General features: G+C 35.2%; 1 protein-coding gene across 2 annotated transcripts in view; it reads right to left on the bottom strand.

Annotated features, from left to right (window-relative positions):
- LOC145260481 (organic cation transporter protein-like) overlaps positions 1–23,380 on the bottom strand; it is a 150,178-nt gene that overhangs the window by 109,638 nt on the left and 17,160 nt on the right. For both annotated transcript variants that reach the window (XM_080118587.1, XM_080118588.1), the window contains exon 2: positions 10,937–11,148. In XM_080118587.1, the coding sequence (XP_079974713.1) occupies positions 10,937–11,148 (212 nt within the window). The remainder of the gene's footprint in view (positions 1–10,936; positions 11,149–23,380) is intronic.

The raw sequence follows: 23,380 nt of genomic DNA on the forward strand, positions 1-23,380 counted from the left end.
CAGTATGTTTGGGAGAGGTTCTATAGGTTTATCAGAAAGTGGCCATTAAAAATGATGATCAGAATCTTAATAATTCAACTTACTATTTTTTTAAGCTTCTGACTACTTGAAAATATAATTCAAACCCTAATTTTTTTTCAATTAAAGGAGCAAAGACCAAATTTTTAAAAAATAACAGGTTTGATAGCAAATTATGCAATATTTGTTTCTTTAAAGCGGTTTTCTTTTAAAAAAGATATAAAGAAAATCAATATATTGTGACTTGCTTATAAATATATGTATACATATGCCAAAAAATCACTTACCTAAAGAAAATATTATTAAATGAGTAGTTCCATTCTTCATTGTTAAGAATTTATCCATATTTATATTTTAAATTCCATGTATTTTTTAAAGCGAGGGTCCTAGAAAATCGCATTTTTGTAACATGTTTTGCGCGAAGCGTTAAATAGCTGCTGCTGCTGCTAAAATGAAATTTATGAAGTATGGTTTCGTCCAAGGGCATAAATAATGTCTTTTTTATTGCGTGTGTTAACCAAAATTAGTATTTTTCATCCTCCGTAGTTAAAAAAGAAACGCACATTCACTCATAAGTTTTTCCCCTAGAACAAAAAATCCTCTTCATTGATTTAAAAAAAAAAAAATTCTTTTAATGAAATACACGAGTTTTTGATTGATATATTTTAATACTTCTTCATCAACTAATTTTACTTTTTTTAATATCTAAAAAAAGAAAACATTCAATGAGATAGAAAAATTTGCCGTCAGCATCTGGTATTTACTTGACGATGTAAGCATAACATGAGCTTTCATTTAAAAAAAAAAAATCAACGTGTTTTTTAAAAAAAAAAAAAAAGGTTTTACACTTTGGACTTTACAGGTAAACTTGCACTTTTTTTTTTTTTTTTTTTTTAAGAAAGTTCGTAGTAAACGTTTCTTTTGGAAAACAGAATTTGGTACTCCTTGGGCGTTGAGGGCCATGGCGACCAGCATAAAAAAACATGCATCGCTCCCTTTCTGACGCAAGCGCACGTAACACTTTTTTATTTACTGACGTTGTCGTAGTAACTAAACGATTATTTGTCACATTTATTTTGGAAAAAAGTTTTACTCTTTATGAATATTAAAAGAAAAATTACTAAACAATTATTAATAATGTCTCACTTTTACATACATTTGTTTTTAAGTTTCTTTTTAAATGATGACTTTTATCGACTTTTTAAATAGCATTTGCGGATGGGTATGCTGACATTTGTTTTTTTAATTTCTTTTAAAATGACTTTTATTTTAATAGCATTTGCGAATGGGTAAAAAACGAAAAAAATAACTAAGCCTTTTACTGACAATTTCTCGGTATCTTTACTTTGATAAAATTTATGTGTTAAGAATATTTGTAAAAGTGAGAATTATCAGTAAATGGTTTAGTTTTTTGTTTTTTTGTTTTTTTTTTCGTTTTTTACCCATCCGCAAATGCTATTAAAAAAAAAGAAAGTTGATAAAAAGTCATTTAAAAAGAAATTAAAACAAATGTCAGCATACCAATCCGCAAATGCTATTAAAAAAAAAAGTCGATAAAAGTCGTCATTTAAGAAATTTAAAAACAAATGTCTGTAAAAGTGAGGCATTATTAAGAAATGTTTAGTAATTTTTCTTTTAATATTCATAAAGAGTAAAAATGGAAATTTAAATTCCGCTCTGTTTTAATCTTTTTTTATTGTGCTTCTCCCAAACAAATATAATCAAGAAAATAACATTCAACAATTGGTACTTTATATAAAACACGAAATATTAAAAAAATATATATATTAACGAAAGAGAAATAATTCCATTTTTAAACGAAAAAAGTCAATTTGGTATATAAAAGTTCTGTTTAGTGATGACACGCGGTGTGAAATAATTGTCCTCAAATAAAAAAAATGGCTCATCCGGACAAAGAAAACCAAATATTTATTATAGAAAAATTACGTATAATGTTATAATTACAAAGAGATATATAGAAACACGCATGTGTACCATAAACATATACCAAAATGTGGAAGCCATCCGTCCAGTGGTTATTTAGATTATTAATTACGAACGAACCAAGATACATACTTCAGAATAAAGTTATTTAACAATCAGCTGGTATGAAAACCTGTGCTTATAAGATTTACAAAATATTACGGACAGTAATATTCTATAAGTATTATCCCATCTAAATAAGAATTGCTCGATATACAAAATAGAGCAAATAAATTAAATTATAGTACCCTATTTGCTAAAGTCAGCGAGACATGGAAAATCTAAGTTAAAATAATTAATTAATCAAAAGTCATATAGCAAGGGAAATTGAAGTTTAGTGGACTTTAGAAAATAGGGGACATACCTTCATCAATATTTGCTAATATTTTCTCCTCTGAAGAGATATTAGACATCGAAACCCTATAGGTTAAAGAGATAAAATTTCTAAAGTATTCTTTGTCTTGCTTAGAATAATAAAAATCTTTGATATGAAACTTATAAATTTCACTTCAAAAAAGTTTTTTTTGAAATTCATTGAATCACTATGATTTAATATATATATATATATATATATATATATATATATATATATATAAAGCTGAATGTGTGTTTGTGTGTCTAGTCACGAATAGGCTCCTATATGATTGACTATTTTAAAAAACTGATTACATATAATGATAGAAGATGTATCGAGACACAGGAATGGGTATGTTTGATCGGGCAGAATGGTGGTTCATTAAATTTGTGGGGTCTGCGTTCACGCCTGGTCTACAAAGTATGGAAATAAAAAATTAAAAGAAAAACGTTAACAAGTGTTTTTGATATACATGTACATAAGAATACTTTGATAAGTATGTTTTAACTTAAATAGGGATGGTATAATAAAATCGTGGGGTCTGCGTTCATGCCTGGCCTCCATAGAATGGAAATAGGCACAAACTTTAATAAAGACTTTTCACATCTATCTGCGTAAATATACTTTGATAATTATGTTTCAGTTTGAAGAAATATGGTATAATAAAATTATGGGGTGTTCGTCGGACCTCCATAGAATGGAAATATGTCACAAAGTTTAACAAGGTTTTTTAATATAGATCCACAGAATATTGTGATAAGTGTTTCAGTGTGAACAGGTATGGTATAATAAATTATGGGGTTTATCTATTTTATTTTTACTTTCATCATATTTTGCTTTGGTTTTGATACCCCCAAATTCGAAGCTATCTCTTTACAACCCTTCCTTTTCATAACCTATCATACTTTCATAAATCAGAGTCCATTTTCTGTAGGCCGTTTTTGAACCAAGTCAACGACGGGTACTTTTGCTAATATATATATAAGGATGTTGTAGTTTGTTTGTAGCATTTTACATAGTGTGTGATAAGTTGAATTGTACTTTTAAAGTGGCGTCAATGAAATTTAGTTCAGAACACTAATATTACACAAGGTGTACAGATCAAATGATAATGAAGAATTCAATATAAATTGAAAAGTATTGAATTCTTAAATATCGTCATTTAATCTGTCTACCTTGTCCCGTGTCAAATGTGGTTTCAACCAGACTGCATTATCATCATACAAAGATCATTTTTCATTTTTGTGGTATTTTTTTATCACCAGTCCCACAGATGAAATATATTGTTTCTTTAGTAATACTACCCACATAAGCATTAACAAAAACCAGCATCATATATAACATTATCAGAAATACATTCTAAGCATATATACAGGGAGACTGGTAGTAAAAAAAAAACAAAAAAACAAACAAAAAGAAAATCAAGAAGTAAAAATTAAATCAAATTTTTAAATGAACAATTTGCTGCTGATTTTTCTTTCTTTCTTTGTGTTACTAAAAACGGAACGATCATGAACAAAGTTCCTTTTCAAGAGCTTCTCATCTGCGAAATACAATAACATGAGACTGCTCCCTGGCTGACTAAAGCAGAGTCATTTTAAAGTCTAATAGTAACAAATTCTTGTAAGGCTTAGAACTGCACGCCTGTGGAATTGTCTTCCGTTTTCCTGCTTTCCGGCTGACTACAATATGGTTGTCTTCAAGTCTAACGTAAATAAGTTCTTGATGAGCCGTTCCATATAAGTTATCAACTTTACCAAATTTTCATTACTAATGATTACTATAATGTCCAATTTCTACTGTACACTCTTTAACCCTTATCCTTGAGTGGCCTCTTAGCCTTGATAATGTGGTGATGCCTATGTAAAAAAAAAAAAAAGGCTGCCCACTTAAATAATCAAATGTTGCCCATTCAAACCATTGTTTCCAATCTCCTCAAAAGTGTTGTCCCTCACTAATTGGCAATCTCATTAATGCTTTGTGGTAACCAACTGGAATGACAGAAATAAGCAGACACGATGTGCCCACGATAAATGAACGTTAGCACGTGAACCTTGAACTATTTAATTACAAAGTGAATGTGATTATGTAAATTTAGACGATAATTCAACAAATTCTATTTTTACTTGTACAGATACAAGAGCCTTCCTATCAGGGCCATAACCTCTCTTATATCAGGGTTTCTTATATCCGGGTTACACCGTACATTAACACAGGCTCTAATTTGGGACTAGAGAAAATCTCTCTTACATCCGCTTTTCTTATATTCGGGTTTCTTATATCCGGGTTACACTGTAATTATTTTTCTACTGATATCATTTCTCAGAGTTTTTTTTGGATTTATACTAATTTCGACATGGCATGTAAGTACATAATAAAGTTTTAACTTGAAATATGTTGGTTTAAAACATCACTAATCTACACAAGCACCTTACCCAAGTTGTCAGTCCATCTTATAAACTACTTAGCCACCCTCACCTTCCACATGTTGCTTGTTCAACCAATCAGGATGGTGGTGGGACTTTTCACGCTTACCTAAGCAAAAAAAAAAGCAAAAAAACAAAACAAAAAAAAAAAAAAACACGTTTTAAAGACTAAATCTGTTCTCACTTGAGATGCAGAGGACACAAAGGGACCTGATTATGTAACATCACAGAGTTCGATTAGACTTGAAAAGGGCTAGAATAGCCTTGAAAATGAACATTGAAAAGCTGTATGAAATTGATTGATACAATCAATAGGTATTAAATCTACCAGTGACAGTGTTTGTGACAGTGCAGAAAGATCGAGGGATAAACGGCTAGGATTAACATGTCTGCTGCAAGGAAGCAGTGGTCACACGCAGGCATGAACTTAGTACCATGTGATTACAAGGCAAAGGTGATTATACAAAAATAAATGCTGCTAGGAGTTCCAAATTTTCTGAATTTTTGCTCATGATATAATTTTAAGGAAATTAGTAAAAAAAAAAAAACAATTTTCGTAGTATTTGGATTCTTCGCTCTATTGTTATCATCTGGGGTGTTATTTTCAAAAAGTTTCGGTCAGTGTAACCTACGACTTTGTGGACCCATAGCGTAGTGGATAAAGTACTTGGTAAAAATTTAGTTGTAAGTTACACTCTTCTTGAGATTGAAGATTTGATTCTTAGTGCAGGCGACACTCAAAATACAATTGAGAATTACTTAGAGCTTCTACCCAGTTATGGCTAATGGGATGGGAATAGGCTACCCCCGCAGATTAAATAAAGGGTGTCAATTTAAATTCTATGCAGATTCCCAAGTTCAACAGAAAGATTCCAGAGTTCAACAGAAAGATTCCGGAGTTCAACAGAAAGATTCCGGAGTTCAACAGAAAGATTCCGGAGTTCAACAGAAAGATTCCAGAGTTCAACAGAAAGATTCCAGAGTTCAACAGAAAGATTCCAGAGTTCAACAGAAAGATTCCAGAGTTTAACAGAAAGATTCCGGAGTTCAACAGAAAGATACATCTAAAGAAGGTTGGATATCATCAACTGAAACATGATGAAAATGACACTCAAGATGAGAACAGTAGTCTGAAGCATCCAAATGATACAAATAATCAATCCTCATCTCAAAAATTTAGAAACGTAAGATCCTGCATTGTCAATCAGACTCCAGTTCCTGTCCGATCACCGTAGTGTTGAATCTCTGTTCTTGTTTCACAAGTACTTTAATGGAATGATGTGCCCCAACGACCTTGTAACACTGGTGTAACACTTCGAAGTGTAAAAAACACTTTTGGTTTTCTTTACCTACTCATTTGTGACCTATTTGCGTTAAAAAAAAAAAATAAATTAAAATTATTTTATTTACCTCTTCCCCAGAATATTAGATTAGGTGTTGGTTTTCATAAAAGTGTTTCTCCTAGAATGAACTGGATTCGAACTTGGAACATCCAAGTTATCAGTCTGTGTTGTTAACCACTAAACAAGGATGACTTCTTTGCTCAGGTTCGATTTTACAGAACTTAACTTTTATCGAATTTGAAAATTTAGAAAACTGAATGTTAAATTAATTTTTTTTAGTAAATGATTAAATCCTTTCTTTTTTTTTTTTTTAGACGTTTATTGTTAAAACAACTTATTCACAGAAGAAAACTTAGTGTTTTTTTTTTGTGTTTCATTTTGTTGGTGTTACTTTCTAAATTTTCAAATTAAACTTATCAAATAACGTTTTCAAACATGTGAGCAAGTTTTGCTATTTGAAATTCACATCTGCCGTGCGATACACATTAGACGTATACCTATTTTGTCTCCATGAGGGGGTCGAATCCTCAGATTAATACCACCAACAAAATAAAAAAAAAAATTAAAAAATACCACCAACAAAATGAAGAAAAAAAAAAGTATTTTTCTATAAATGGTCTCAATAACAAAAATCTCAGAAAAAAAAAAAAATGATCTTTCCGTTTAATAAAAAAAATTATATAACATTATTTGGTTTTCCATGTTTTCAAATTAAACTTACGTAACAATGTTTTCAAAGGTGTGATCAAGTTTAATTTGCACTGAACATACAGCACATATTGATTTATTTGGTTTCCTAAATTTTAAATTTAACTAACATAATACCAAGTTAAAATGAAAACACTGTAAAAAAAAAAAAGAAGTCTTTATTATTTTTCTTATTAAATGAAAAGTGAAAATCATTTTATTTAATTAAAATTAGTGAAAATTAAATAAAAATGATTTTCATTTTTAATTAAATAAAAAAAAAAAAGAAATAATTACAGCATTACTTGGTCTTCCAATGTTTTCATTTTAACCTTATGAAATAATGCCTTCAAAAAAGTGGCTTCAAATTCAAACTGCATGCTTTCAATGATGTGACCAAGTTTCTCTATTCTACTGAATATTAATTTTTATGCAAATAAATTGTAAATGAGTTGTTTTTTTTTTGACTAATTTCCCAACTGTATTACCTTTAAAAGAATTTATGATGGTATTAGTAATTATTACCAATTTTTTTAATTTTTAATTTCAATGTTCAGTTTAGCATTTTATGCATGTTTATTTATTATTATTCAAAAACTTCTACAGATTTTTTATACATACTTCCATTGAAAAAAAAAATACATGGAGAGCAGAAAATAGACCTTCAGTTTATTTTTGTCAGCTTTATAACTTGCTTCCTCCCTTTTTTTTGTCCATTAGTTCTCACCATCTATGGGTAACATTTCTGACAAAGGATACAGAATTGCTGTTTTCTGAGTTTGCTCTTGTTTTCAGTGAATGATATGTAGAGATTTTACATTCCAGTTTTAAGCAGCAGTTGACCATTGTTTTTTTTTTTTTTTTAAGTCCACATTGTTTCAGATCCTCAAAAGCTTTTGCCTTGTCTGGACAAGTAATAAAGCCGTTGCATAGCGTCATTAATTCTTTCCACATAATTAATTATCTGGGCTTTGGGAAATGGAACACTTAGTAAACAGTGAGCAAGGCATTATATATATCTATAGCATTTAGAAAAACATAAAACTCAAGTTGCCAAGCTGGGCAGACATGCATCTACTGTTTCATGGATTCTCAGTGACTCTTGTGTTTCTTCCTCGTGGCGCAAAAAAAAAAAGGAGGAAATTCATAAACAAAAAAGTAAAAGAGAAAGAAATAACAAGAGTTAATCATATTTTAGCATGGCATCATCCAGCAGACTTTTGACCTTTCCAGGCATTCAACAATGAGAGCAAAGTCAGGCACAAGGTTTACCTTCAATGTATTGAAATCCATCTCTACAAAAAGAGCACCTATCCTTATGCCATACACATCGGTCCACCACTTTTTTTGTAATTTGCCTCAATTAGCAAATAGCACCTTTTCTTTGACCCGACACAATGCTATAAATTTTACAACCTTTTTTCTTTCCTCATTTCTCACCCCTCTTACTGAAAAGAAATATCAGTTAATATGCGTTTTTTCATCTGTCTTTTGAAAATAAAGTTATTTCATTTATTTTCATTACCATATAATCACTTTAATTCTGACACTTTATTCCAATATTTTTTTTCTTTTTCTGACCAGTGGTATTACTAATCCAACCCCTTTATATTCCTACACAAATTCATAAGTTGTTTCAAGTTTTTTTTCCCCCCACCTACTACTGGTAATTTGAAATTGTACGGATATATTTTTTGAGAATCTTTTTAATTAGGGTTTCTCCAGATTTTCTATCTGAATTTGTGAGTGGGGATCAGTGATTTTTAAATCTCTCCTGGGCCTGAAAGTCTGGTGGAAAGATTACAGTAGTGTCATCGGTAGCTGTCTTGTAAATCTGGCCCTGATCACAGTAATCTCTTATGTTTCAGTTGCAATATACTTTTACTTGAGGCAAAAAAAGTTAAAAAAAAAAAAATGATTAACCTTTGAGTATTTGTTTCATCATTATAAGTCGTGACTCATTAGTTGAAAAACAAAAAGAAAAATCAAGATGTTTTTAATATTTTAAAAAGCAATACAATTTATGATTAGAAAGAATATTTCAAAGTGGAACTTCACACACACACACACACACACACACACACACACACACTCTGAAGGGTTTTGAACTTGAATAGATTCTTTATTTTTTGATATCTTTCTGTAATTTTAACACAATTTGGCTAAGACATTGGGAAATTAAAAAGAAACCATGCAAAATTTAAACAATATTTATTTATGAAAAATAATGTCTTAAATATTGCCCAATTTTCAGCTTCGCATATTTGTGTTCTTTCCAGAACATTATTCATAGATTGCAGAATCTCTGAATAGTGATTTAACTCCCTTATTTCATTGTGCGAGTTGGCAGACCTTGAAACATCAAACCCCAAACCCTGCAAGAATTGAAGGAAAACATCAGGAACGAAATAAGGAAGTTAAATCGCAATCCAGATTCTGCAATCTCATGAATAAAGTTTTGGAAAAAGCACAAATATGCAAAGCTGAAAATGACCAACATTTTTAAAAGACATTTTTCATAAATAAAGATTGTTTGAATTTTGTATTTTTTTTTTTTAAATTTCCCATTGTCTTAGTCAGATTATGTTAAAATTACAGAAAGATATCAAAAATAAAGAATCTATTTAAGTGCAAAATCCTTCAGTGACTTTTTGGACACCCTATATAAATTTTTAACCTTGGCACATATGATATAGGGTGAGCCTAACCCCCCCCCCCTCCCCCTTAAAAAATGTGACTCATGAAATAAACCAATATCTGGTACAAATTAACTTCACTCTATATCTGATTTGTACACCAAGTTCCAGTCATGAATGGCCAACAGTCTTTGTTTTATTGTCATTCAATACTCATTTATTAATTTTATACAGATCAGATGATTCTATTGTTAGCATTGCCCCCCCCCCACCCCGATATCTTTTTAGTTAGAATTCTTTCTAGAAAGACGTTAGGTACTTAGGGGAGGGACCATGTGAAGGTTGTCAATATCCTAAGTGAAAGTTTTTCTGTGAAACTAACTGGATTCAAACTTGGCACAGTCAAGTTCTCAGCCAGTAACGTTAACTAGTGGGCCACCGTCAATTCTTGCCATTCAATGCTGTGGAAGCGCTACAGTAATCGTCTCATCAATAGATGTAATCCTGAATGGTGCTTCCTCACACTCACCTGATCCCAGATTTTTATTTATTTTTTTTTTAATTTTTACACGGGAATCATCACTTATCAAGACCTGGAGGCCATTCGAGGATAAGGGTTATTGAGTGTACAGTAGTCAATGGGATAATATATAATGGAAATTTGATAAATTGGATTACTTAAAGGTACGGTTTATCAAGAATTTGTTTATTTTGGACTTGAAGACAACCAAATTGTAGTCAGTTGGGAAAGAGGCAAACGGAAGAGAGTTTCGCAGGTGTGCAGTTCTAAGAAAAAAGTTTTGTTCATGGAATCTACGTTTTGGTTTAAGCACAGATAAAGAGTGGGGAAAATTATTGACAGTCGTTTCAGTTAGACAAGTGTTTTTCGTGAAAGATTGGCGAGGGCGAACTAGAGATTGGAGTTTAGACAAGCACTTGCCATGGAAATAACAAAAAAAACAAAGACAGGCTTGCAACGTCTCTTCTGTGGGAAAGAGGTTGCAAGGAAGAGAAAAGAGCATCCCCCACTACAAAGTCTATTTTGAACTCTGTCAAGGCAGTATAAGCTGCTTCTAGCAGTTCCTGCCCAGATGTGGCAACAGTACTCCATCCTTGGACATACTTGGCTTTTATATAGGTAGAGAACTGTATCAGTAATGAGATATCTGTGGGGTTATCTCAAAGATAATATCAATCAAAATAATCTCTGACTATTCCTAAACCGAAGATAGCATCACTAAAATTAGAGCACTATGAAGAGAATGTGTTAGAGTTACCAAATATGTTTATTATTGAACAGCAATAAAACAAAGACTGTTGGACATTCATAACCGAAATTTGGTGGACAAGTCAGATATAGATTGTAGTTTACTTATACTAAATATAGTTGGGCTGCAGAAATGATTGTGCATTTCATTAACGATTCCACGATTGGCATTATTTTTCTGAAGGAGGCGGGAGGAGCATCCTATATTTTAGCAATATTACCTGAGATATAATGGACTTTTCAAGTGGGGTTGTGTAGTTGTATCCATTTGGACAATCTAGAATCAAAGGTTCTGCCGTGACATTTGGATATTTCTGCAGTCTGATCAAGACATGACACTGGGAATATTCCACCTCATTGCCACCTTCACTGATATTATAAGTTAGAAGTTGGCTATCAGTCAGGTCGTTGCATCGAAATGTGGGCAGGAGAGCTGGAAAATAAATCAAGAGAATACATTCTAATATGGTTTAGCCTTACCCGACGCTCATAGAGTTTGTAGCACTTGATTCTGACTCAAACTCTTGAAATAAGTAAAAACCATCTCCAATTTTGGAAATTTTCAAAAGAGAGGCGACTCTGGCTCTTGAAATTTTCAAAAGAGAGGCGAATCCGGCTCTTGAAATTTTCAAAAGAGAGGCGAATCCGGCTCCTGAAATTTTCAAAAGAGAGGTGACTCCGGCTCCTGAAATTTTCAAAAGAGAAGCGAATCCGGCTCCTGAAATTTTCAAAAGAGAGGCGAATCCGGCTCTTGAAATTTTCAAAAGAGAGGCGAATCCGGCTCTGGAAATTTTCAAAAGAGAGGCGAATCCGGCTCTGGAAATTTTCAAAAGAGAGGCGAATCCGGCTCTGGAAATTTTCAAAAGAGAGGCGAATCCGGCTCTGGAAATTTTCAAAAGAGAGGCGAATCCGGCTCTGGAAATTTTCAAAAGAGAGGCGAATCCGGCTCTGGAAATTTTCAAAAGAGAGGCGAATCCGGCTCTGGAAATTTTCAAAAGAGAGGCGAATCCGGCTCTGGAAATTTTCAAAAGAGAGGCGAATCCGGCTCTGGAAATTTTCAAAAGAGAGGCGAATCCGGCTCTGGAAATTTTCAAAAGAGAGGCGAATCCGGCTCTGGAAATTTTCAAAAGAGAGGCGAATCCGGCTCTGGAAATTTTCAAAAGAGAGGCGAATCCGGCTCTGGAAATTTTCAAGAGAGGCGAATCCCGCTCTGGAAATTTTCAAAAGAGAGGCGAATCCGGCTCTGGAAATTTTCAAAAGAGAGGCGAATCCGGCTCTGGAAATTTTCAAAAGAGAGGCGAATCCGGCTCTGGAAATTTTCAAAAGAGAGGCGAATCCGGCTCTGGAAATTTTCAAAAGAGAGGCGAATCCGGCTCTGGAAATTTTCAAAAGAGAGGCGAATCCGGCTCTGGAAATTTTCAAAAGAGAGGCGAATCCGGCTCTGGAAATTTTCAAAAGAGAGGCGAATCCGGCTCTGGAAATTTTCAAAAGAGAGGCGAATCCGGCTCTGGAAATTTTCAAAAGAGAGGCGAATCCGGCTCTGGAAATTTTCAAAAGAGAGGCGAATCCAGCTCTGGAAATTTTCAAAAGAGAGGCGAATCCGGCTCTGGAAATTTTCAAAAGAGAGGCGAATCCGGCTCTGGAAATTTTCAAAAGAGAGGCGAATCCGGCTCTGGAAATTTTCAAAAGAGAGGCGAATCCGGCTCTTGAAATTTTCAAAAGAGAGGCGAATCCGGCTCTTGAAATTTTCAAAAGAGAGGCGAATCCGGGTCCTGTAAATTTTCAAAAGAGAGGCGAATCCGGCTCTTGAAATTTTCAAAAGAGAGGCGAATCCGGCTCTTGAAATTTTCAAAAGAGAGGCGAATCCGGCTCTTGAAATTTTCAAAAGAGAGGCGAATCCGGCTCTGGAAATTTTCAAAAGAGAGGCGAATCCGGCTCTGGAAATTTTCAAAAGAGAGGCGAATCCGGCTCTGGAAATTTTCAAAAGAGAGGCGAATCCGGCTCTTGAAATTTTCAAAAGAGAGGCGAATCCGGCTCTTGAAATTTTCAAAAGAGAGGCGAATCCGGCTCTTGAAATTTTCAAAAGAGAGGCGAATCCGGCTCTTGAAATTTTCAAAAGAGAGGCGAATCCGGCTCTTGAAATTTTCAAAAGAGAGGCGAATCCGGCTCTTGAAATTTTCAAAAGAGAGGCGAATCCGGCTCTGGAAATTTTCAAAAGAGAGGCGACTCCGGCTCTGGAAATTTTCAAAAGAGAGGCGAATCCGGCTCTGGAAATTTTCAAAAGAGAGGCGAATCCGGCTCTGGAAATTTTCAAAAGAGAGGCGAATCCGGCTCTTGAAATTTTCAAAAGAGAGGCGAATCCGGCTCTTGAAATTTTCAAAAGAGAGGCGAATCCGGCTCTTGAAATTTTCAAAAGAGAGGCGAATCCGGCTCTTGAAATTTTCAAAAGAGAGGCGAATCCGGCTCTTGAAATTTTCAAAAGAGAGGCGAATCCGGCTCTTGAAATTTTCAAAAGAGAGGCGACTCCGGCTCTGGAAATTTTCAAAAGAGAGGCGAATCCGGCTCTGGAAATTTTCAAAAGAGAGGCGAATCCGGCTCTTGAAATTTTCAAAAGAGAGGCGAATCCGGCTCTTGAAATTTTCAAAAGAGAGGCGAATCCGGCTCTTGAAATTTTCAAAAGAGAGGCGACTCCGGCTCTTGAAATTTTCAAAAGAGAGGTGGCTCCAGCTCCTAAAAATTAAAAAAAAAAAAAAAAGAGACGACTTTTCAAAAAAAGGGGTGACTTTAGTACTTGAAATTTTAAAGAAGTCTAACCCTGGCTCCCATAAATTTTAAAAAGGTTTTACTTTGGTACTTGAAATTTTTAAAAAAATTCGACCCGAAATTTTAAAGAGGTCCAAACCTTGCACTTGAAATTTTAAAGAGGTTCAAATCCGGCATCTGAAATGAAAAAATTTAAAAACGAGATGTTCTCCCACTAGTAATAATTCACCTACCTGTTCTACATTGCCTCAATTTTTTTTTTTACTTTTATTTTTTGTATCAGCTTTTTTTATGGTGTTTATATTTTTTTTTTACATCATTTTTTTTAATTTTAAAATCTGATTTAACCAAATTAATTTAATTATTTTTCTTTTATATCATTTGACCATTAACTAATTAATTTAACCAAAGTTAAGTTTGCTTAATAGTTATAAATGAATCTTAATTTATAAAATGGTTTGACGTAAAATGTTTCCAAAACTTTCGACATTTTTGATACATGAGGATTTGCTAAGAATTTTAAACCCTGAAGTGACTTTCTATTGGACAGAATAAATGTTTCAGAATTCATTTCAAATTCAGACGGATCACGGAGTAAGCCATTCTCTTTTTCGAACTATTAACCAAAGATTAAAATTGCTGGCTTCTTTACGTAGAAACCAAAATGCATTATGGTGGATTTTACTTTGTAATTAAATTTTATTTATTTTTTTAAATATGGTGTGAAGAAATCCATTTTATTTTATGCTATCGCATTTATGAGTACTGATAAAGCTTTCGAACCGGACAAAAACGACTAGATTAGGATTATGTTGTAGTATAGTCACGTGTGTGTATATATATATATATACGGTGTATAGCGGCTGTCTATATTTTCGTGTTTAATAGTTTGCGTAATGTACATTGTGGGTGGATGTTTGTTACACATAACCTGCAGTTTCATGGTAACACTAAAAATGCAGCCTGTAGAGTCATAATATCATTCCAACACTACCGTGTTTGAATATATGGTTAAGTGGCAGTTTTAGTCATTTAGAACTGCTTTAAAGCTGCACTGCTCACTCATTTTTCGACTAAATTTCGAACTATGACTACACTTTATAGATCACCTTCTCAGCTATATTGTAAAAAAATTGTTCAGTAAAATAAAGTTATGATGAATTTACTGGTGTTGAAAATCATAAAAAAATTTGTTCAGTAAAATAAAGTTATGATGAATTTACTGGTGTTCAAAATCATTAAAAAATGTAAGGAGGTGAGTGACGTTTTTATGACTAGTTTCCATAGCAACCATGTCGCTACAGTGACTATTGTTGTGACAAAGACTGTGGACCAGACAACGTCGGGTTATCTTGCTTGTTGCAACAAGAAGCTATCAGTTCTCTTGGGTGGTCCTTTTAACACGAATTCAGGAGATTTCGCATTGTTGAATCTAACAGTGATGCTGATGATGGTGCTGATGATAAAAAGAATAAATCTGTTTTCTTAACAGATAATCAAAATGACCCCCATCACCACCACAGGCTGGATCTCAGTTGGGATCATAAAATGAAGAAGATTGTGAATCTGGAAATGACCACTTATGTTTTATTTGAGATACCATCATAGAATCAAGTCAAGTAGGTAAACTGTCGAGTGGTTTTAATTATTGGATTGACCGTGAAATCACTTTGGAAAGAGGGTTAACTGAATTCACTTATCCTACCTTATACATATGGTTTTTTGGGAAACCCCTCCCACGAGTAATGGTAAAGGGTACAGAGAGAGAGATACAGACAGAGAGAGAGAGACAGACAGACAGACAGACAGAGGCAGAGATGGAGAGAAAGAAAGAAAGACAAAGCCCCAAATAGAAAAGGGGCATAAACTAGAAGTTATAGAGATAATATAAAGACATATTTTTTAGGCAGTTGGGGAGAATTCATTAGTGAGGAGAGTTCATTGACAGCCTGGCTGAAAAAAAAAAAAAAACTTAATTTAAACCATTATAATCCTGCACCCAAAAGTCAGTCTGATTTACTAATTTTATGAAGGTTCCTAGCTCATGTCCTTACTAAGACTATACCTGTAACAACATTGAATAATTAATGTTACTAAAAAGACGGCCTTTGTGATTTCTTTTGCTGTTTGCCTGTGGTTGTGAAATGAATTCTTCCCTAGACTGATGTTTCAAGATGCAGCAGGGGAGAGCGACACACCTGCCTGTGAAAGAGGACCTCCTCCTCAATGTCCAACATCAGATGACCAGCTTGTGGTAGGGTTACCGACCAGCCATCATGAGAGCAGAACTGCCATATGAACTTAGGGTTATGCACGAGTTGTGTGTTTAAGTAGAAAAGGCGATGAGTTCCAGCAACCAGCTGGCATAGATATTAAGGTCCTAACCGCTAGACGAAGAAAAGATAAAGACAAAAATAAAAACTAGACGATCAAGCCATGACAAGGAGTTATGAATAAGTCTTCGCCAGTTTAAAGACTTTTAATTCGCACAGAGTTGGAGAGTTAAATGCTCTCAAAAGCTTTTGAAGAGTTTTGAAGATTAAAAGTCGTTGGAAACTTGAAGGGTCCAGATGCAAAGTTATTGAATTTTATTTGACAAATTTATTGAATTTTATTTTCAAAAATGTAACCCTGAGCCGTCAGGAGTGGGGTTACCTTTATGGTGTGGCCCAACTCTGCTCCCGGCGACGCAGCCCATAGGGTTATACTGTTGCTACTAATTAGCTGCTCTCGTAAGTAACAAGTGAAACAGAGATAATGAAAGGGAGATAATTGGAGGGATTTTATTGGTAGCGGATGAGTACTGTACATCGTTATTACATATGTGTATGTTGTGTTTATGTGGGCAAAAAAAAAAAAGACTGAACTTAAACAACAAGTGAATTTACTGGAAGCCTGCAAAAATCATGGATTACAATAGAAAAATGCGAGCATGAAAAGTAATATGATTAAGCTTAAACAATGGAAAAGTAAAGGACTAGTTATTAAAATAGGAAAAGAAAAGGACAAGATATTCTAGTAAAAAATAAGAAATTTATAACTTAAAATATTGCAGCATTAAGAATTTTTATTTTTTAAATTCAATTTATAACATTATATGGTCCTGGATATGACCTTAAACTATATCCAGTGGTGAGGCCCCAACTTGCGGGCTTTAGGGAGTGTGGAGCCACCCTTTAATTGCCATTGCTCCCAGGTCCACTCTGACCTAGAGTGGTAGTACCTGTTAGGGTCCAACTATGGGTTAAATAAAAACCAACTTGAAAACAACAAATATATTCTATTAAAAATTTTTTCTTCAAAATTTTTGGATTCGGCATTAAATAACTTGAAAAGGGTTGGTATGCCGTAAAAGAAAAACCAACCAACCTAACATTATATAATCAATTCTAGTTAGGGTCAGGTTAAGGTTAAAAAAAGTGTTGTTTTTTTTCCAGTTTGAAGCTGTACCAGGACCCATTTGTAATTCCACTAAATAATTGATAAAAAAAAAAGATTTAAAAAACTATATAAGTTATATAAAAAGAAATATAAACTTATAGAACGCAAAACAATGCAAAGGTGCGATGGTTAGACTCAAACTGATGCAACTTAAGATATAAATGGTGGAACCAGCTATGCAGTTTCACTTTTATTGATCCAATTCATGTGTGTACATGCATAACGATACACACACACACACATATATATATATATATATATACACACATATACATATCATCCACATACAGTACTGTTTCGTTGTATCACAACTCATTAGTGTGGCTAGTCGGGGATTCAACCTACAACCATCGCGTTGATAGTCGGCAGTTCTATCCACCAGCCCATGGGACTGAACTTACAACCATCGCATTGATAGTCAGCAATTGTATCCACCACCAGCCCATGAAATCGGTGCTCGCAAATGACCTCAACGAATGTTCATTTAAATAAACACTCACCCACTGCTTTTACAGTACTCGAGCTGATTGTTTATTTATAAACAAACAGAGAGCCTTGCTTTATAATCAGATAAATAGCGGATGAGATACATTCACGACAGTACTCTACCCAAGAGGAGGGCTTAAAATATATAGACATCCACATACAGTACTGTTTCGTTGTATCTTAACTCATCAGTGTGGCTAGACTAGCACCTTTCCCTAGTTGGGGACTGAACTTACAACCATCGCATTGATAGTCAGCAATTGTATCCACCACCAGCTCATGAAATCGGTGCTCGCAAATGACCTCGACAAATGCCCATTGAAATAAACACAGCTCAAGTTATTTACAAATAGGGAGCCTCACTTTATAGCCAATTAAGTATTATTTTTTAATACAATATTTTACATGTTGGATGTTCTAACTTGCATCAGGCAGTCAGGTGATGTGCGTGATGTTAAATTTTGGGATGTCTTCCCTTCGTCAGGTGTGTATTTGACTTTTGAATGATCATGGTGGTTTTTATTGTAGATGGAGCAAGTTTGCAGAAATTGAAAATTAATTCATCCGTTTTTGATGCATAATTTGTTAATATCGGACGTGTGTTTGTCACTTGATATCATTTGCATAGGTGAGAAGTGAGAAATACACACACACACATACACACGAGAAATCGTTACACAACGTTATTACCATAGAGATCACATTATAACGGAAGTTATTAAGTGCTTAGTATACAATGAATTAAAGTTAGAAACGCCCCCCCCCCGCCTTCTCTAATATTTTTTTTTGTTTTTGTTTTTTAATCTGATAAGCACAAACTTTGGTATCTAATTGATATTAAAAACGGAAATCTGTAACCAATTTATCTTTTTTCCTTATTGTTCTTAACGTTCGACTTTAGCCTCGTGGGACAGAGACAAGTCAATGTGAATATTCAATTTAGCATCTTTGGTTTAACATTTGTTTCATATGCTGGCAGGTGTTGGACAACTTTTAGAAATTGACTTCCAAAACTAACCTATTCCTGAACAGGTCTTTATTTATCCTCCTTTCCCTCAAGTCCAAGATTATCACTTCTTCCCAGGTTTTCCTTGGCCTTACCCAACCAACTGATCCTGCTACCTCAACTGTTCTACATCTACTTACCCAAGATCTCTCATCCATTTTTTCTCCGTGACCAAACCAATAGAGTGTACTGATTTGCATACATTTTCCTATCGTATCTATGTAATATTAACATTGTTTATTGTTTGCACACTTAACAATTCTCTTTCCTTTTTTTTTTACAGCCTATATACCTGTGTTTCTTGATGAATAAAGCCTTATTCACAGGTTATCATTTGTCTTCCGTGTTCTGAATCTCTACAATTTATTTATCAAAAAATCTAACTCAAAATGGATCAGTGAAGCCGCTGTGTTTCGATGGTAGCCCTTCGGCGCCTGATTCTGCAGATTATTGGACACATTGGCTGCACACATTCAACAAATTCCTGAAGTCAATCAACTGTCAACCAACAGAGAAGCTGGATGTCCTTATCAACTACATCTCTCATCCAGTGCAGAAATTAATAGTAACTTGCCATTGCAAAACTTCAATCTATTTTCCTAAAGCCTTCCAACATTGTACATTCTAGACGTCTTCTGGCAATCTCTAAGCAGGAGCCTGGCAAAACTATTAAGGACTTTTTACAGAAACTAGACTCACTAACTGTTGATTGTCACTTTCAGGCAGTAACAGCTGAAGAACACCGTGACCAAGCAGTTCGCAATGCCCTCATAATGGGCATTTGTTCTCATGCAATTCTGCAAAGACTTTTAGAAAGAACACTCATGTTGAAAGATGCCTCTAGAAACGGGCCAGAAATAAGCTGAAACCTACATCAACCTCCATGTGGCGCCATTGCTGAACTATCAGTGTCTTGCGAAGTTTCTGTTACTTCGGAAAACACCTCCGTTGCAACTGGGGAAAAGTGCTTCTTCTGCGGTAATCGACGACATTCACGTATTAAGTGTCCAGCCTATAATGCAGTTTGTAATAGCTGCAGCAGGAGGGGGCATTTTCAGCTAGTCTGTCGATCGTCGCGTCCCTAAGAAAGTAACCTCTGCTTGTGAACCATTAATTGCATCCATTGTAACCGCTGCATCATCTGATTGCCTACTGAAAGCTATAATCAAATCTTCCGTGAATAGAATAATCTTAAAGGCCCTTGTGGTTACTAGTAGCTCAGAAAGCTATACATCAAATATTATCGATAAGTATGGCTGGCAGAGGCAAACTTGCTGCAGAAAGATATCAATGGCGTCCACAGACTTGTCAAGCAGCACTTTAGGTCACTGCTATGTGGCATTAGCAGTGACGGGTTTACATAACCGCGTTTAAAACTTTCAGTTTTTTTTTTTTTAGTTTTTTTTTTTTAATTACATTTTCACCCCAAACAAGGCACATTGCCACTTGGGTGTAGGGGGCTACTATCAGGGGCAACAACTACTGAGGTATTATGTAGGGATTTGGGCAGCAAGATGTCGGTTCACGTTACACTTAAACTTCTGCACGTCAGTACAGTTGGGGAAGCAGGGACCTGGAACGGAATTCCAAAGTCTAGCGGTTCTGGGGAAGAAACTACTTGAGTAGAAAGATCTTTTACATCTAGGGATCTCTACAGTGTGGGGGTGGGATTTAGCTGCCTGTCGGGTTTGTCGAGGGTATTTACGTCGTGGGGGTACAAGTGCTTACAGTTCATCAGAGCATTCACCATTAAAATACTTGTAGAACAGGTAGAGGGATGCAACGTTTCGTCGATGGGACAGAGGCTGAAGCTTAGATGCCAGTTCAGGGCCTATCGGATTGGCGACTCTTTTGAACCTTGTCTAGGAGCCAGAGACTAGTAGCAGATGCACCAGCCCAAATATGACAGCAATACTTCATACATGAGCGAATGGTGGTTTTATAGAGGTACAGGATACTTTCGGGTGTTAGTAGTTTTCTAGCACGGTAGAGAGAGCCTACCTTCTTTGCAGCGACCCTGGCAATGCTCTCAATATAATTGTTCCAACTCATGTTTCCTGTGAACGTTGGGCCAAGGAGTTTAAAAGATGTACTCTCAGATAAAGAGTTGTTGGCCATTGCTATCAGTGGTAGAAAAGGTTTCTTGTAATTATTGAAGGAAACTAGTTTAGTCTTGGCGGCATAGAACGTGACCATCCATTTTTGCCCCCATTCCACTACAGATTGGAGGTCATCCTCTAGTGTTTCTGCCATTTCTTTAGATATGTGTTCATTTGTTTTTCTGTCGTGCCTGTTATAGAGTGTGGTGTCATCAGCATATATACCGATCTCAGAGGCAATTTTGTCGGGGAGGTCATTTATGAATATTAGGAACAATAGAGGTCCAAGGATAGAACCTTGGGGCACCCCCGCATTTATATCATATTGTTTAGATGTACGACCGTCGAGGACAACCTGAATTTTTCTCTTATCTAAGAAGGATTTTATTATGTTAAGTATTCTACCAGTGATACCGTATGATCTAATTTTCCTGAGGAGACCTTCATGCCATACCTTGTCAAAAGCCTTAGATATATCTAGAGCTACCACTCTGCCCTCCCCCGCTTTGTCCAGTGAATGGTATATACGTTCAGAGATTACAGTTAAGATGTCTGCTGTGGAATGGGCTTGTCTAAATCCATCTCTCTTCTCTTTACTCAGACGTCTTACTTGGCTACGATTTTCTCAAACTACATTCCAATTTGGAGGCCATAGAGATCCTTCGTCATATGCGCCGTAATGGTGTCTTGTCTTGTTTCTCCACCATTATTTGAACATTTATCACCTACTTGCAAGCCCATTGCTACAAAATCCAGAAGACACTTGCCGATCTAACAGTTTATTCAATCTGAAATTTACAACCTCCTAAAAGACAGTGCTATCGAACCCTCTCACTCTCCCTGGAGAGCACAGGTTCTAGTAACCACTAACGGCCATCTTGTCATTGATTACAGCCAGACCATCAATCCGTTCACTTACCTTGATGCTTATCCATTACGAAGAATCGATGACCTAGTCCACAAAGATTCTCTCTCTATGCAGGCCTAGATATGTTAAAACACCCACATGCACACAGAAACACTATTAATATACACGTAACAGATAGACACATACAGACATCTCATGTACAAGGAAAAGTAACTGTCTTTATAATTTTAACAACTAAACAATACATGAGTATCAATTATAGAAACATGTATACCTTACGTACACTAGACATACAAAGACAAGGTTATATATCCTCAACAATACAACACTTGTTCAATTTGCTAATACAACACTACTTATCACTATATAGATATTTTTAGATACGGAGGAGTGTAAAAAGGCTACAACAATGCAGGGAACTAGCTGTTGTATTAGTATATTAGTATGACGTGTGAACAAAAATGGGCAAACGAAGAGAGGACTTATTTGTTTTGTCATTTTTTTTAACTTCTTATACGGATTTATTTTTCAAGATAATCACAATACAAATCGGCCCTGTTGGTGGGGCATTAGAATACACCGACTGCCTCCCTGCAGAGGGTAAAGTCCCTCAATGGGGGTCCTGGATATGACCTTAAACTATATCCAGTGGTGAGGCCCCAGCTTGCGGGCTTTGGGGAGTGTGGAGCCACCCTTTAATTACCATTGCTCCCAGGTCCACTCTGACCCGGAGTGGTAGTACCTGTTAGGGTTCCAACTATGGGTTAAATAGAAACCGACTTGAAAACAACAAATATATTCTATTAAAAATTTTCTTCAATCTTTGGATTTGGCATTAAATAACCCGAAAAGGGTTGATATGCCGTAAAACAAAAACAACCAACCAACCAACCAACAATACAAATCAGTAAATATGAACTTACTGCTTGATATTACTGGAATGGTGGAGGTTTTAATATTTAGAGAATATCATCTCTTTTTCCAAAGAAAAGGGAATGAAAATACCCTTAAAAATAAGAAAAACATTGAAATATCGTAACACAAAAATGGATGTGGGAACAGGTCAACTGTAAAGCAGAAAACAAAACAAAGATCTTCTTTTGTTTGTTCACATATCACACTAATACAACAGCCAGTTCCTTGCATTTCTTATACTCCTCCATATCTATTTACCAGCAATGCTTCAAGCAAACTACCTTTCTCTATTATATATTTTGTTTTCTTTTTAATCATAGCTTTATCATTTATAATCAATAGTTCCCATATTTTATTAAATTCTATACTAGGTTTGCTTAGGAGGAGATCATCTATATATGGATCCATATCATCCATATATTACTTAATATATGTGCTGCTTCTTTTAGTCCTCTTACTCTCTACTGTTCTTCTCTGTTTATAATTTTTACTTCATTATGTAAGAGTAGATGATTTCCGTTTTTCCCTCTATACATGATCAGCCATACCCAACTCTTCAATATCTCAACCTATTGCACCTGATATTTCCTAACCCTAGTTTTAGTGAGTGACATGTCTCACTTTCTTCCCAAAGTGAGTACAACCTTGGCGTTGGTTGGGAGCTTGCGTATCTCAGTGACCCCCCCCCTCCCAAAGAGCTAAGCCGGCGGGAGATTAGTCTCCTGGTAGGGCCACCCATGCTGGACAGGTCGACGGAATAGAGGCCAGACTAAGAGCACTCCACCTATCTTCTAGGAAGGTTGGGTGTGGGGCCAGCACCCTCACCCTCAAAAAAGAACTCGCTACAAAAGCATCCACAAAAACTCGAGAGGTTCTGGTTCTGGGAGAGGAAGGCCCGGCACCTGCAGAAAGTGGGAAGGAGTCAGCTGTAAAGCAGAAAACAAAACAAATAAGACCTTCTTTCGTTTGTCAACATTTGCTCATATGTCACACCAATGCAACAGCCAGTTCCTTGCATTGCTATAGCCTTCTTATACTCCTCCATATCTATTTACTAGCAATGCTTCAAGCCAACTACCTTTCTCTA

This window comes from Euprymna scolopes, chromosome 36 (genome assembly GCF_053919585.1).
Source record: "Euprymna scolopes isolate OS-2025 chromosome 36, ASM5391958v1, whole genome shotgun sequence".
NCBI classification, from domain to species: Eukaryota; Metazoa; Mollusca; class Cephalopoda; order Sepiida; family Sepiolidae; genus Euprymna; species Euprymna scolopes.